Below are 17,114 nucleotides of genomic sequence, written 5' to 3'. Positions count from 1 at the left end.
ATGAACATAATGTACACATCCCACTCCAGCTCCTGTCAGTCCAATAATAAACAGATTTCACTCTCAGCGACGGATATCCCCCAAGTACAAAAAAAATGCAGCTGCAAACATGAACCAGAACAGAAGATAAATGAAGCCAGGATTATATAGAGGCCAACTTTAGGTTTAGAAGCAAAAAAGGTTTAATGCGAGGCACACCAGGCAGTCGTTACCTAACTCATCCCACAGCTCCCGGCATTTATCAGTCATTCCTGTCCCCTGTTGTCTCCATAGCGAGAGCCGTGGGTCTTCCATGAACTGCTCAGTCATTAGAGTCAACATACGAGCCCCATTGGAGTCCCGCATCCTGAGCATCTCCCGCACCTGTCATGCGAGGAAAGAAATTGCAGAAACCGTGTAAATGTAATAGCTGTGCTACAACAGCTTCCACCACAAGCCACAATAATAAGCAGAGGCAATTAACTGTTTGGTATTAAGATAATAGATCGCCACCGCGGGGGGGGGGGGGGAATTAAACATGCATTCGGCACCAGTGTGGAGCTGGAGAAGGGTCTCAGGTTGTATCTCCTATTGGTTGAATTAGCTGATCTCATCAAGAGCAGGAGCAATACAATTAGCCTTAGCAACAAAGGCTAGGAAGAGTTTCAGAGTCCTGCTCCCAGCTATTCCTAATGGAGCGTGTACGCGGATAATCAGCAAGGATGGGATCAGGCTGACAGCCCGTCATTCACTGTCTATTGTCAGTAATATAAAATGGTCACATTGAAGCTGCTAGAGGGTAGTCTGTATGTGAAACTGTACCAGAGCATGAGTCACCACCTAGAGAACGCTTGTGCTTTTTAAAAAAAAACAAACAAACAAATGCATGCAATCAAAATGTGATCCTGAGGCAAGCATACTACAAGTGACAAATGTACTCATGGCCATTTATGTTCCAGAGAACATGGTATATACACAAGGTACATCCATCGCTTCCAACATTGTTCCTTTCGATCTCTCCTCAGCTCTAACCTTTGCCATTACTGAAAAATGGTCAGCTTGGTCAGCAGGAAAACTGCCCTTACAAGGAGACATTGGTCAGCAAAGACAAGGGGTGATTATCACAGACCAGACAACGTCTGTTGAAAGTGTGAGGAAGAGTTAATCCAGCAAGAAATATATGCCTACAAGGATATCATTTTCAGAAACACTTGGGGAAGACCGGCAGCAAGGGACAGTTGTGTATTCCAGAGGCAACAGAGCCCAACCCTCTGCAATTATAGGATTGTAGCATGTGAAGCTGACTGTGGGTGTATACCTTAGCAAACATGGAGTGGAGTTGCTTGCTAGCTCCATAGTATCCACTGATCGACAGCAGCACTTTCACCTGTTCCTGTACCTGCTCTTCATCTAGATGCCAGCAGTTCTCGTCATCGATACTTGCACCTGCTGTGGGGTCAGGAGCACCTGTAACGCAATGTGGAAAGAATTTTAAAAGTGCAACTTGGCCTCTGCAGAAACAATTACACGCTGGAGCAGGGTGAAATCTCAATGGTGCACGAGGACAGAAGAGGCTTACAAGTGGGGGCACACCAACTGCTGACCTCGAGCCTTCAGCCCACACTGGCTATAAACCTGGCATTGGGTCACCCACTGGAACAAAGAGCAGGAACTGGCAAATTCAGGCAACTGGAAAGGGAAGAGTTTAATGCATTCTAGCGCACCTTTTGCCAGTACAAATTGAGGTGGCGCAGCAGTACAAAAGCTGACCTGAACAGGGATGGTTGCCACAGCCATAGACTCTACGCTTGCAAAGGTCAGAGCCCAGCCCGGGGCAGCAACAACAATGCAGCAGAGCACTGTTTTATTTGAGCCGCTTACCCAGGAGATGCTATATTCAGCCGCAGGTTGGAATGCAAGTCAATAGGCTCTTTCAACACTAACTCTGCAATAAAGTGGTTAAATATGGACTTCAGATCCAAAGCCAGCAAATACCGGGCATGAAAGGAAACACAACGGGAACTTGGAAAAACTTTGAATAAATTGAGTGTTGAGAATTTGCTTTAAAGGTTACATACACAGTTAAAAGCTTATTTGTTTATTAAATATTCTTCAACAATGATTAACATTCTGCCTCATGCCTGCAGTGTTGTGTCTAGTTTCCTTAGAATCTTACTCAGCAATGAGTTGGAACATCCTTTGCAGCTTCTGACAGCATTTTAAACTCAAGGACTGGGTTCAGTTCGTTTCCAAAGAGTACACACCCATGCTTTAAGAAAAAGGACTTAAATCCCCATTCTCACACCAGGTTAAAAACCAACATGGACCCTAAACATTACATATGCACACAACCCTCCATCAATAAATTATTAGAATAAACAATGGCAATGATGCAGCGAAATCGGGGCAGGAAGCTGGGGGGGGGAACTGCAAAAAAGCACAGATAGGGATCGTTGCCATTTCTTCAACATGTGGGTCACCGCTTACCAGGCAAATACTGTAGCTCCAAGGAGCAAGGGAATTCCGAATAACTCCATCCGACTCTCCAAAGACTGTCAAGGAGTGTGATGGAATTCTCGCCACTTGCTTGGTTGAGTGCAGGTCCAATGATACTCAAGATGCCCGACACCATCCAGGACAAAGCAGCTCATCTGCTCATCTTAAAACATTGACTCCCACCATCTACACAATGCGCTGCAGCATCTCAGCAAAGCTCCTAGTGGCGTGGTGCAATGACAACAATCTGTCCCTCTCCCTCAGTGTCAGAAAACTAAGGAGGTGGTCATTGACTCCAGGAATCAAAGTGTCGTACACACCCCTGTCCGCATCAATGGTGCGAGGTGGAGATGGTGCAGAGCTTTAAATTCCTAGCTGTGCACATCACCAATCTGTCCTGGTCCACCCACGTCGATGCTAAGATCCTGGGATTATATTCATTGGAGTTTAGGAGGTTGAGGGGAGATCTAATAGAAACTTACAACATAATGAATGGCTTAGATAGGGTGGACGTAGGGAAGTTGTTTCCATTAGCAGGGGAGACTAGGACCCGGGGGCACAGCCTTAGAATAAAAGGGAGTCACTTTAGAACAGAGATGAGGAGAAATTTCTTCAGCCAGAGTGTGGTGGGTCTGTGGAATTCATTGCCACAGAGGGCGGTGGAGGTCGGGACGTTGAGTGTCTTTAAGACAGAAGTTGATAAAGTCTTGATTTCTCGAGGAATTAAGGGTTATGGAGAGAGAGAGAGCGGGTAAATGGAGTTGAAATCAGCCATGATTGAATGGCGGAGTGGACTCGATGGGCCGAATGGCCTTACTTCCGCTCCTATGTCTTATGGTCTTAAGACCAAGAAAGCACAACAGCGCCTGTACGTCCTCAGGAAACGAAGGAAATTCAGCATGTGCACATTGACTTACCAATTTTTACAGGTCCATCCCATCTGGCTGCATTACAGCCTGGTATGGCAACTGCTCAGCCCAATACCATGAGAAACTACAAGAGTCGTGAGCACGGCCCAGTCCATCACCAGAAACCACCTCCCATCCATTGACTCGGTCTACACCTCCCGCTGCCTTGGGAAAGCAGGCAGCATAACCAAAGACACCTCCCACCCAGGTTATTCTCTCTTCTGACCTCCTCCATTGGGCAGGAGATACAAAAGTCTGAGGACATGCACTAACAGATTCAAAAACAGCCTCTTCCCTGCTGTTACCAAACTCCTGAATGACCCTCTTATGGACTGAACTGATCTCTCCACACATTTTCTCTACTGAGTAGTACTGTATGCTTCAATGTCCGTGTCTATGTATTTACATTGTGTATTTATGCATGCGACATATTTTTTTCATGTATGGAATGATCCGTCTGGAGTGTACGCAGAACAATAAAAAGTGACAATAAATCAAAGCCAAATCCTTACACCAAACCGGTGACCTCTATCAATATCTCAGAATGGCTACATTGCCCTTGGGGTAATAACATGGCTTGCTGATGAATTCTGTGCCTCAAACCAGCTGAAAGGATGGCCAATTGTCAAGTCTGTTAGTTGATCCTTCTAGTAGTCTAGAAGATCTCAGACAGCAGGCCCACAGAGGTTGCCCAAGTCTCACTGCATCCTGACCCAGAAACAAAAACAAACAAAAAAAATCACTGTTCCTTCATTGTCATTGGGTCAAAATCTTGAGACTCCCAACCTAACAGGCAATGGGTGGACGTAGACAAGGACTGCAGCAATTCAAGGTGCCTCAGACATCCCATGGAAGAATAACTTTGGCTCTGGCTCCCAATCACCATCCACTAATTATTGCTGGGAAGTGTGTTTACGCGGACGCCAGACATTAATCAGGCTTTAATAACGGCCATCTCTCTGGCCAAACAAACAATGTCTACTAACACTCACTTGTGCAGATCTACAATGAGGAACGGTCACTCGAGGGAGATATCAATGATAGGTTGATGCGCAGGAGTTATTTACAACGCAGTGCAAACACACTCCTCGGCTTGGGTGGAATACATGTCAGACATCGCATTACTTTAAACGAGCAAGTTGCCTGCTATGGTTCTGTTTGAAACAGCATCAAAACAGATGGCAAAAGGAGAAGAAACATTGCTGAAACATTTCATGGAATGATCCGACCTCGTATTCCCCGCACCAAAGCGGATACAAAACCGGCCCAGCACTCACCATCTGCTCTGTAGGTTTAATGCAGAGCAACATTTTAGCACTTTCAGCAGCAATAGCAGAATGGGATAAACAAAAATATGAACGGTCTTTTTATGGTTCGTCAGGCACCGCTTAAATCGCAATTACAGGGAGTGAAATCAACAGCCATTCCCACTTTGAATGGGTAAAAATAAGATGCCACAAGTACAGGGCAAATCAAGCCCCCTTGGCAGAAGGGTGCACTGAGCTTGACTTTAGATAGATATACTGAGCAGGCTTGACAATGCCCGTCCTTCCGGCTGGCTACGGCTCGGAATTTATCAGCAAGACAGGTTGTCCAGAGGCCACCCCAAGGGCAACTTAGCCATTTTGAGCAGTATATTCTGATCATTTCTAGGACAAGCAGCTTTGCCAAGAAAATGCCTCACATGATCTCGATTTACTGTGCAACAACGCAAAAAATTTTTATTGCTGAGAATTTTTAAACGCCTGCCCTCCGCTACGAGGTCTTGCTAGATTCACTGCCGCGTGTGACGAGCATCACAAGTCGATGACTGGGCCACTTTCAGAGCAGGGAATGACTGGGAAGTGTTTTGGCAAGTGGAACAATAACCGTTGGAACAGAAATCGTTTCGCTGCAACAGACTATTTTGTTGAATTAATGAAAAATCTCACCATACAAATAAAAAAGCAGCAAGACGCAAGACAGAATGCTGGGTTCAAGGTGTGATTCTCAGCACGAGACACTGAATTGATTACTTACTTGGTGGGTGCTAAAATTCCCATGAGAATACCCAAAAGGAGCAGGGAGGTTCTCAGTGTCCTGGTCAACATACCTCCTTTAACGAATACCACAAACTAAACAAGTGGTTATTCATCTCTCTGCCAAACATTAGTGCTCGAAAGCAGCGGGCACATTTACCTACAACCACTACTCTCCAAAAATAGTTCAACACGTGAAGTCCTGAATGACCTTTTTGCAACTCTGAAGTTCAATTTCATTAATAGCACGTATATAGCACTCTACCGAACACAGGGAGGATCAAAGCAATTGGCATCAGTCTATCACAAACTCCAATGTCATGGCCAAATCCACTACTCCCAGTCAACCATCTGCAGTTGGAACCACACAATTCAAGTGTTGGGCATGAGCGCGAGATGATCTCCTGACTGCCTCGGCAACATGAACTCCACCCTGATTCGGCCCATCGGCTGCTGAATAGCCACATATGCCCCTGCAACCCTCGGCTGAATTATTCCAATGCTCTCCCTCCTTGTTGCCTGCATCCTAACTCACATGGAGCACCATTAACCCTCCGTTCACCAACTCACGCTGGTTCCTAGTCCAGCAATAAGTCAAACCTTAATATTCTCATCCTGATTCTCCACAGCTTGAACTCTTTCTCCTCCTCTTTCTCCCCCCCCCCCCCCCCCCCGTAACCTTCTCCACCTGATAATCTTGTGATCTTGTGAGAACTCTGCACTCCATTTCTGTTGGTCACACCTTCAACTGCCAAGCTCTGGAATTCTCCCCCTGAACACCTCGCCTCCTTTAGGAGGCTCCTTAAATTGTACCTCTTTGACCACGGTCTTAATATCTCCTTTGATCATGCCTCTGAGAAATTGGTCAGATGGGCAACATGGTTGGCGCAGGCTTGGAGGGCCGAAGGGCCTGTTCCTGTCCTGTACTTTTCTTTCACCTGAGGAAGGAGCTGTGCTCCAAAAGCTAGTGATTCGAAACAAAACTGTAGGACTTTAACCTGGTGTGTAAGACTTCTTACTGTGCTCACCCCAGTCCAACGCCGGCATCTCCACATCATGTGAACTTTTCTTTGTTCTTTAGATTGGGTGTACAAATACAAGATGTAATTACAGTACAGAAACAGGCCATCCAGCCATTTTTGGTTATGCAAATCTCCTCCCACCTTGCTGCATGGAACTCCATCAACATACCTTTCTAGTCCTTTCTCCCTCAGCTACGCAATTAGTTTACTGTTAAACGCACACACAAACGAACCAGCTGCCATTCCAGGTACATTCAGCTCCACAAGACATGGCCGTCCTAAATAAAGTCTCGCTGAAGAAATACAATTGAAAGATAGCGTAGAGGTGGAATGGGGTTCATCTCTACACCAAACAGCCTGCATCTCTCATGTAATCCTGGGAAATGACTGTCACACTCCCCAAAACCATAATCTTCCATCTTGATGAGAGCACTATCCTGGCCTACAACCGAGATCAAGAAAAAAAAACAGGAAACTACTGAATGACACTTAATCCAATCATGACTTTGTGGAATGGAATGCAGCAAGTGGGCAAGATTAAAAAAAAGAAGAGAAATTTAGCTCTGCTCCGAGCTGCTAGCTTTAGAAAGGTCGAGCATAGAATACAAGCCTTGAAACAGCTTCAGCGGAAAGCAATCAGATTGCCCATGGGTTTGCGAACTCAGCCCTGTTCCTTACCGTGCACTTGATTAATTTCCGAACACGAGGACAGAATTTCGTCGGCCAGCTTCTGCGCGGTTGGAAGCACCTCTGTGTGATGGGCCGTGATGAGGTACTGGACAAACTTCTGCAGCTGGTCACGGTTCATTTGCGACAGCGTCTCGGAGATGGGGAGGCGCAGCTCCACCTGCTGGGCTTTGCGAATCCGGTACAAGGAGAGGGCCACCACGTGGCCGCAGTAGAAGATGTCCTTGTTGCCACAGCCGCACGTCACCGAGGTAATCTTGCAGCGGTCAAAGCTGATGGCAACTTTGTAAGTTTTCTCAGGTTCGCCCTGGCTGGCAAGCTCAGTCACAGTTCCACTCAAATGAAATCCTGTGCAAACAAAAACAAAAAAAACACATTCAAGAATACTTTAACATGTGGGTTAGCCCTGCAGCCTCACGGCACCGAGGTCCCAGGTTCGATCCCGGCTCTGGGTAACTGTCCATGTGGAGTTTGCACATTCTCCGTGTGTTTGCATGGGTTTCACCCCCACAATCCAAAGATGCGCAGGCTAAGTGAAAAAAATGAAAATGAAAGTGGATTGGCCATGCTAAATTGCCCCTTAATTGGAATAAATGAATTGGGTACTCTAAATTTATATTAAAGAAAAAAGAATACTTTAACACTAATCTGCGCCCACTGGAAAGCTCAAGTCCAGTTCCTAGAACTAAAAGTAGAATTCAAGAGCAGTAGACTGAACAAAACTGAAAGTTCCTGGTTTAAACTCCACTGAGCTCCTTAGTTCAGACAATTGTTGCAACACCCCTTTTGTGAAGGGGTTGGGGTGGGAAGTTAAGGAAATCCAACAACTCCAAAGCACACATGAAAATAGGATACAAGGGCAGGAACTTGGCCAGATTGTGTGTAGTCCGTCCCCCCCGCCCCCACCGATCCCCTGTGGTTAAACAGCGAGCCAAGCACCAAGAGAGGTTTAGGCTTGGCCCGAGCCCAGCCCAACTAGACAAAAGTCTCCCTTCTTCCCTAGTTTGGAGAGAAAAGGATTTGGAGCAAGCTCACGGGAACACAGCACAGAAAGTGCCCACAATTTGGGAAGAGTCCTGTCACTTTTCATAATGATTCTATTTTAATTCAAGTGATTGGGAGACCAGCATCTTGGAGCATGTATTCTTAAACCAAGCACTCTTATTCCTGCAACAGACTGGGGCACAAACAAAAGTGTTTACACATAAACGTCATTAAATGGTTTCAAGAGTGAGATAGATATATTTCTAATTATTAAAATGGGTTAAAGAGATATGGGCAACAGGTGGGGAGGTGGATTTGAGACCAGGAAGTGATCAGCCAGGATCTGATTGAATGGCAGAGCAGGCTCGAAGGGCTGAATTGCTCCTAATTCCTATGTTCCGATGTTCACGACCGGCAAGCTAAAGGGCTAGGAGACTGGGATTGGAAACTTGAGGAGCCTTGATCTCCTGGAATGAGAAGAAATAAAGTCACAGAATGCCCTGAAGAACAGACGAGTTCAAACCCGAAAGATTCATCATTTCACTCAAGAAACAAATGGTGGTGTTGGGGGTCAGGGACATAATAATCTTTATTATTGTCACAAGTAGGCTCACATTAACACTGCAATAAGGTTACTGTTAAAAGCCCCTTGTCGCCACATTCCGGCACCTGTTCGGGTACACAGAGGGAGAATTCGGAATGTCCAATTCATCTAACAAGCACGTCTTTCAGGACCTGTGGGAGGAAACCGGAGCACCTGGAGGAAACCCACGCAGACACAGGGAGAACGTGCAGGCTCCGCACAGTGACCCAAGCCCGGAATTGAACCTGGGACCCTGGCATTGTGAAGCAACAGTGCTAATCACAGACATTTGGGAAAGTACTCCAGCAGCTTCAAATCCTCTTCCCTCTCGCGCTCTCCTCCCCCCTCCCTCCCTCCCTCCCCCCCACCCAAACAAATGTGGACAAGGATGCCTAGGCTGATTTCAATACAGCTGCCTGCGAATCCAGCAGTTACAAATATTTTGCACATGGCAAAAAAAATGAAACTTGAAAACTACGATATCTTAGCAGCAAAGCCACCCAACCAGTCAGTCAACAGGACTCGTGGCCCGACCAGCTTCACACTGCAATCTGGAGCAAATGCTAAAGGCAGCCATTGGGAAACTGCAAAGCAAACGAGGCACTCGGGACGCACCGTTTTTTTTTCTTTTTTAAACAGCAGTGTAAACTAAACTCAGCTTGGATTAAAAATAGAAATGGTTAAAAAAGAGGCTGCTTTGCTGCTGACTCCCAGATATACAGTCGAAAAACAACCACAGGCAAGGCTCAACTCCTTCCCAGCTCAAGTCGGGCACATGCATGCGAGTGAAGTGCCTCTGGATTGATTCCAAGGTCCATAAAACGTGACGTATCAAATTAAAAGCACATTATCACAATCTCTGTTTTAGAAGACAAAACAGCCTAAGCAAAAACAAAGCCACTTAAGCTTGCAGCTATTTTCAGAAAGACTTACCTCTCTGTTAAAAAAAAATGGAGTAAAACGTTGGTGCACATTTCAACAATCACAGTCATGGTGGCATCAGAAAGCAGTGCCATATCCAGCTCAGGCTAAATGACCTTAAGAATTAATGGTGGCGTCGCGATGGAACCACTGCCCCTCAAGATGACTTTCACACCAATAACTGAGGAAAGGAAATGAAGGGGGGGGGGGAAATAAAAGCCATTTTCACAATGTTAAGTAATGGGTTAAGAGACATTGCAATTAGTTGTCTCATTTATGTTAAGTATCCATTAATTGATACTGATATGCAAAGGGGCTTCAGGTGGCCTCTGTCAGGTGATGAATAGTGAGAGATTTGTGCAAAGGCTGTTGGAATGAAATAAATGTGTTTGTGAAAAAGGAACAGAACTTTAGACTCTTCATATCACAGCAACTAAAAAGTCTAACAATTGGTAGCAGAGGATGGTTGCTGTGTAAATGTGAAGGGTTGAAAGATACAACTTTTCCAGATCAAACCAAGGACTAAGTGAGAAAAGTAAAAAAAAGGGATATATGGCTGAACCGAGGATAAAGATGGCTGGATAGGACTATCCTCCCTTATTTTCTGAGAAGGAATCGTACGACCAATGGAGAAGTGCAGTAGTTATGTGGACTAAGGTAACTGCTTTGGGAAAGAGAAAACAAGGTATGGCATTGGCTCTTTCTCTACCATATGGCAGTAAAATCAGAAACAAAGTGCTTTCTGAGCTGGAATTGGAAAAGTTAGACTCAGAAGAAGGTCTGGAGACTATATTACATTATATGGATAAGATTTATAAGAAAGATGACTTGTTAAGTGCATATGAAGCATGGTCGGATTTTGATAAGTTACGGAAAATGGAGGATATCTCCATGGAAGACTATATAATGGAATCTGGCAGACTATATAAAAGGCTGCAGAAACACAACCTGGCATTTCCACAGTCTGTGTTGGCCTTTAAATTACTTGACTGTGCTAGAGTGAGCAACATGGAAAGGCTCCTGGTTTTGACAGGAGTTCAGTTTACTGATAAGGATACCTTATTCGAACAGATGACAAAAGCTTTACAAAAGTTTCTGGGGAAACATTCGATTCCGATGGCTCTGATGACCCAAATAGGTCAGCCTGCAATAAGGCAGAATATGGAAGATACACTACTAACATGATGGCGAAATCATATGGCTACAAACAGGGCTCAAGACTATAGGAGGCCGAGACAAGGAAATTATGAAGACAGAAACCCAGTTAAAACCTACAATAGGAAGATGAACCCCAGAAATGCATGGGGCATGATAAATCGATGTTTTCGATGTGACTCTCAATACCATTATGCTTTCAACTGTCCAACTCGTTATAGAGTGTTTGAAGCGACACAGGACACGGAAGAGTCAGAAGAGGAAAAAGATAGTGACCAGAAAGAAGGCATTGTCCTATTGACAAGCAGTTTTACACCGGTAATGAGGGTGTTGGTTGCAGAATCCTTCAACTGTGCTGTATTGGACAGTGGCTGCCCATCTACTGTGTGTGGAATTGACTGGTTAAAATGTTACCTGGACTCTTTGAATGCTGAAAATCGTAACAAGGTTAAGGAATTTGAAAGTTCCACAATTTCAGGTTTGGGGATGATAATACTCTGAAGTCGCTGAAAAGAGTGGTGATCCCTTGCAATATTGCCGGAGTGAATCATTTCATTAGACGGATGTTGCATCAAGTGAGATACCTTTGCTTCTGAGCAGACCGTCGATGAAGAAAGCACACATGAAACTGGATATGGAACAGGATAAGGCAACAGTTTTTGGAAAGACGGTGGACTTACAATTTACACAGTCGGGATACTATTGTATTCCATTACTGACAAATAATATTTCAAGTAGAGTGGTTAAGGATGTGTTAATGGCAGTTGAAAATGGGACTTTAGCTGATAAAAAGCTTTTGATATTAAAACTGCATAGGCAATTTGCACATCCGTCTTCTCGGAGGCTGAAAAATGTATTAAAGGATGCAGGGATAAGGGATGATGACTATACTAAACGGATAGAACAGGTTAGTGACCGCTGTGAAGTTTGTAGGAAGTACAGAAGGACACCAGCACGACCGATAGTAACCCTACCTTTGGCCAGGGATTTTAACAACATTGTGGCCATGGACCTTAAGATCTGGGATAAAGCAAATAATATATTTATTTTGAATTCTGTAGATTTAGCAACCAGATTTAGTCAATCAACGATTGTACAAGGGGCTGTTTAGCACAGGGCTAAATCGCTGGCTTTGAAAGCAGACCAAGGCAGGCCAGCAACACTGTTCAATTCCCGTATCAGCCTCCCCGAACAGGCACCGGAATGTGGCGACTAGAGGCTTTTCACGGTAACTTCATTTGAAGCCTACTTGTGACAATAAGGGATTTTCATTTAACGAAGTAAAGAAAAGAGAGTCATTCTGGATCAAATAGTGGAAAAATGGATAGGGACAGGAATGGGTCCACCGACAAAATTCCTTACAGACAATGGGGAAGAATTTGCTAATGATGAGTTTAGGGATGTGTGAGAAAACATGAATGTCAGAGTTAGGAATATGGCTGCAGAAAGCCCATTTAGTAATGGTGTCTGTGAAAGAAATCATGCTGTCATCGATGACATGCTTCGGAAGATCGACCAAATTGCAGGCTAAATTCAGCTTTAGCATGGGCAGTACATGCAAAGCATTCATTGCAGATGGTTGGGGGCTATCGTCCTTATCAATTAGTGTTTGGTAGAAATCCTAAAATTCCGTCCATTTTGGATGACCAGCCTCCAGCTTGGGAGGGGACTACAATTAGCTCTGGTTTTGCTGAACATTTAAATGCATTACATAGCAGTAGAAAAGCTTTTTTGGAAAAAGTCTCTGAAAGAATTTGCAGAGCTTTAAGACATAACGTACGGCCATCAGATGCCGTTTTTCAGCAAGGAGGCATGGTATAATATAAGAGAGACAATTCTAATGAATGGCAAGGCCCAGGGAATATCATAGATGGCAAAACAATTATTTTGCAACATGGTAATCAAACTGTTAGGGTACATTCATCAAGGATAATGGGTACAGATTACAAATTTTCAAATTTAGACAGAGCAGACAGACATGACGAGGAACCAGAATCATCTGGTGCACACGTGTTACAAAACTATGAGGACCAATTAACTGATATAGACAGGGTTTCTGTGGAGGAACACAATACTTCTGATGAATTAGAACAGGCCATTTTTCCGAAAGGGCAACTGCCAAAAGTTGGTACAAGTGACGGACTTGCCTGAAGGGTCTAGTCAATGGAAGGATGCAACTGGTATTAGTAGAGCAGGGAAGGCCATTGGAAAGTATAAACATTGGTTGAATGTACAGCATTCAGGGGAAGGAGTCAAGACAATGAATTGGGAAAACGAAGTTCAAAAAATGGAGGGCACAGAAACGCAGTGCCAGTTCAGATAGCACATCGGATAGTGAACAGGTCCGCAGGAAAAGGTCGAGAACTATTGAAAGGACATCCCACAGCAGAAGGGAAAGATCAAGCAGTAGCAGTACAGAACGAGATACCAGGCAGGAATGGGGACGTAGTTTATCAAGATCTCGGAACACGAGTAAGACTACGAATACTAATAGGAGTAGAACCCACATGCACGTGAGGTTTTGGTGCTTCAAATAAATTAGTTGAAAAAGTTATCAAAGAAGCTAAACAGCAAGAATTGCATAGTTGGAGTGAATTTGGGGTATACACGGAAGTACCGGTTAGGGGACAAAAAGCTCTATCTCACAGATGGATTTGCACGGAAAAGGTTCTTCCGGATGGAACTTATAAAGCCAAGGCCAGGCTTGTGGCAAGGGGATTTGAAGAAAACTTAGATCAGGATTTAAGGGTAGATTCACCTACAGCAGGAAAGGTTATTTTAAAGATCTTCTTGGCTCTATTAGCCACAAAGGCATGGGAATGCAAATCTATAGATATAAAAGCTGCCTATTTGCAAGGGCATCAGCTCCAGAGAGACATTCTTCTCCGTCCTCCTAAAGAAGCAGCTAACACAAAAGGAGTACTCTGGAAGTTGAACAAGTGTATATGGATTAAATGATGCATCTAGAGTCTGGTATTTTTCGGTAAGGTCAGTTTTGTTAAAGTTAGGCTGTTCCCAGTTGAAAGCAGATCCTGCAATGTTTTACTGACACTATAAAGGAAATCTTTCTGCCATTTTTATGATTCATGTCGATGATTTTTTTTGTGGGGTGGGACTAGTGATTTTGAAGCTATTGTAATCTCTGGTTTGAGGAAAGAATTCAGGGTTGGAAGTCAGGCTTCTGGTGCATTTAAATATATTGGACTGGAAATTGGACAGACTAAGTTAGGGGCAACTTTACGTTAGCAATCTTATTTGGAAAGCATCAGCCCAATAGCAATTAGTCGTGGCCGAGTTTCACAAAAAGACGCAATGGTTTCAAAGATAGAAAAAGAGCAACTGCGAAGTTTAATTGGGCAACTGAACTGGTTAGGTAGACAGAATAGACCGGACGTGAGTCTTAGCGTAGAGTACAAAAATGAATGATCCAGAAGTGGAAGACATAATAAGAGCAAATAAAGCGTTGGCCAAACTAAAAATTCAGGAGTGTGTTTTGAAGTTCCCGGTTTTAGGTGACCGTAGGCACTTGAAACTCAGTTTATAGTGATGCGTCCTACACAAATTTATGCGATGGGGTTTCAAGCGCAGGAAGTTTTATAATTTTCCTTTTGAGGAACAATGGTAAGTGTTGCCCGCTTGTGTGGGAAACAAAGAAAATAAGGAGAGTGGTAAAAAGCACTTTGGCTGCTGAGACGTTAAGCCTTGTAGAGGCGGTGGATATGGTCCTTTATACAAGTATGATATTGACAGAAATTTTGGGATTAGGGGATTTGGGTAATATACCTATTGACTGTCACATTGACAATAAATCCCTGTGGGAAAATGTGCACTCTACAAAAAGTGTCAATGAAAAGAGGTTACGGATAGACATCGCAAGTTTGAAGCAGATGTTGGACAGAGGGGAAATAACAAAAATTAAATGGGTCGACAGGAGCTATCAACGGTCAGATTGTTTTACGAAAAGAGGGGCGAGTTCACAGAAGCTTTTGGATATTGTTAATGAAGGGCGTTCGTTTCTGTGACTTTTTTTTTCTTTCTCGTCCAAACAAATAAAAAAAGGGGAGAAATCATGTTTGTTTCTTAATTTTGTTTGCACCTAATTATTTTTTTTCTCCAAGGAAGGGGAGACTGTTAAGTAATGGGTTAAGAGACATTGCAATTAGTTGTCTCATTTATGTTAAGTATCCATTAATTGACACTGATATGTAAAGGGGCTTCAGGTGGTCTCTGTCAGGTGAAGTATAGTGAAAAGGCTGTTGGAATAAAATAAATGTGTTTGTGAAAAAGGAACAGAACTTTAGACTCTTCATATCACAGCAACTAAAACGTCTAACACACAAATGCCTCCCTCGTTGAGAAGGTAATTGATGCTCTCAGCTGTGATGCTCACTGTGCTCACATCACACCTCCATCATCCTAATTCCCCAGGAGGAACAAGCCCGTCCCCAGGCTCTGCTGGAAGCTCATCTTTCCTTAATTAGTTTTAATAAATGAATCTATGGCAGACAGATGACACTGGCCCTTAGTTTATTGGACGTCGATTGAGCTGCACTGACTGCAGTAAGAGGGGAGGAGTTTGTCTCCCCAGGGTGCAATCAATCAGCTGTCTCAACTCTGTCCAAAGGCAAAAGAAAAAAAAAGGTACAAAGCAGCATTCGATCGCCCTCAGCAATTGCCAGCAATTATGGATAAACGTGTGCAACTGTACCCAAGACACAAACTTCAAAATTCAACACCAACATTCATTTCCTAGATATCAGGAAAGTAAACACCCAGTTTGCTCTAATGGAGAAAAAAAAAAGTTTTCAAAAAACTTCACAATACGTTCCTTGACCTCAAGCTGTTCCAATCAAGTTCAGAAATGGTGGTCAAAACTCCATGTTTCTTTGCGAGTAGTTATCAATAATGAGCTTTAATTACTATGCAAGTTCAAATTAACGCAATGCATCAATGGTCAACACCTTACCAACAATTGTTTTGCTTCTATCAGCCATACTTGGTTCAAAGAATTTCATATAAATGGGGCTTTGCTGTGAATGCCTCACTCTGATGCAGTCAGCTAATTTTATACCATTAACAGTAAATGTTGCATTCACAGCTACTTAAATTGCACAGTACTATAATTGTGTTCAGCACTCGGTCATCACACACCCACAGTCCTTCCCCCTGAATATTGTACAGGAGCTAACTTGCCATTGCTGAAATTCATTCCATCCATCCCCCCCCTTTCTCCCTATATTGCTCATTGTAATCTTTTTCAAAGTTCATTTGCAACCCAATAGAATCTAATTGCTCACAAATCAACCATCTCATTCAAGGTTTTTCCAACCTGGAGCTCCCCTCATTATGTTGAGGAGAACTGCTCCCCTCGAGATAGCTTTCCCCATCTTTCAGAAAGCATGCTGTGAAGTATCACTACTTGTCAGCAGATGAATTGGCCTTTAGATAGCATCATTCCTGACCACAAGACATCCTTAAAGTGCTTTACAAGCAGTCAAAACATTTCTGCTGTTACTGTTGTAATGTAGGCACACACATGGGGGAAACCCATTTTGCACAGTACCGCAATGTGATAGATGACCAGATAATCTGTTATGGTAGTTGAGATTGATCTTCCCCCAAGATACTAGGACAACTTTGTCTGCTGTTCCTCCGCTGTTAGAAATCCCTTTACCGGGCAGCGCAGTGGTTAGCACTGCTGCCTCACGCTGCTGAGGATCCCAGGTTCAATCCCGGCCCCGTCTGTGTGGAGTTTGCACGTTCTCCCAGTGTTTGCAAGGGTCTCATCCCCCACAACCCAAAATATGTGCAGGCTAGGTGGATTGGCCATGGGGAAAAAATTGGGTACTCTAAATTTATTTTAAAGAGAGTTGAAGAGAGGCAGAGTCATACAAGCAGCAGCATCTTAACACACTTCACTTTGTGGACAGTAGGAAGTGAGCGGACATGTGTAAATTGGCACTCTTTTTAGATGGAGCAAGAGTTGCATACAGATTATAGGAGGGAGCCACTGTCATATTTGCTAGGTGTGTTATATTTTGAGAAAATCTAGTGGGGGTGGCACAGTGGTTAGCACTGTTGCTTCACAGCGTCAGGGACCCCCGGTTCGATTCCTGGCCTGGGTCACTGTCTGTGCAGAGTCTGCACGTTCTCCCTGTGTTTGCGTGGGTTTCCTACAGACGCTTCGGTTTTCTCCCACAAGTCCCAAAAGACGTGCTTGTTAGGTGAATTGGACATTCTGAACTGTGTACTCAAACAGGCGCCGGAATGTGGTGACCAGGGGATTTTCACAGTAACTTCATTGCAGTGTTAATGTAAGCTTACTTGTGACATTAATAAAGATTATAATGTGTTTTTTAAA

General features: G+C 43.9%; 1 protein-coding gene across 2 annotated transcripts in view; it reads right to left on the bottom strand.

Annotated features, from left to right (window-relative positions):
* Positions 1–17,114, bottom strand: part of LOC140403275 (zinc finger SWIM domain-containing protein 5-like) — a 93,968-nt gene that overhangs the window by 36,581 nt on the left and 40,273 nt on the right. For both annotated transcript variants that reach the window (XM_072491063.1, XM_072491064.1), the window contains exons 3-5: positions 7,102–7,458; positions 1,298–1,446; positions 213–363 (exon numbers count right to left, since the gene is read on the bottom strand). In XM_072491063.1, coding sequence (XP_072347164.1) covers positions 213–363; positions 1,298–1,446; positions 7,102–7,458 — 657 coding nt within the window. The remainder of the gene's footprint in view (positions 1–212; positions 364–1,297; positions 1,447–7,101; positions 7,459–17,114) is intronic.

The sequence above is a fragment of the Scyliorhinus torazame genome, chromosome 27 (assembly GCF_047496885.1).
Source record: "Scyliorhinus torazame isolate Kashiwa2021f chromosome 27, sScyTor2.1, whole genome shotgun sequence".
Lineage (NCBI taxonomy): Eukaryota > Metazoa > Chordata > Chondrichthyes > Carcharhiniformes > Scyliorhinidae > Scyliorhinus > Scyliorhinus torazame.
Note: the sequence above shows the minus strand (reverse complement) of the source record. Positions and strands in the feature narration are given on the sequence as shown.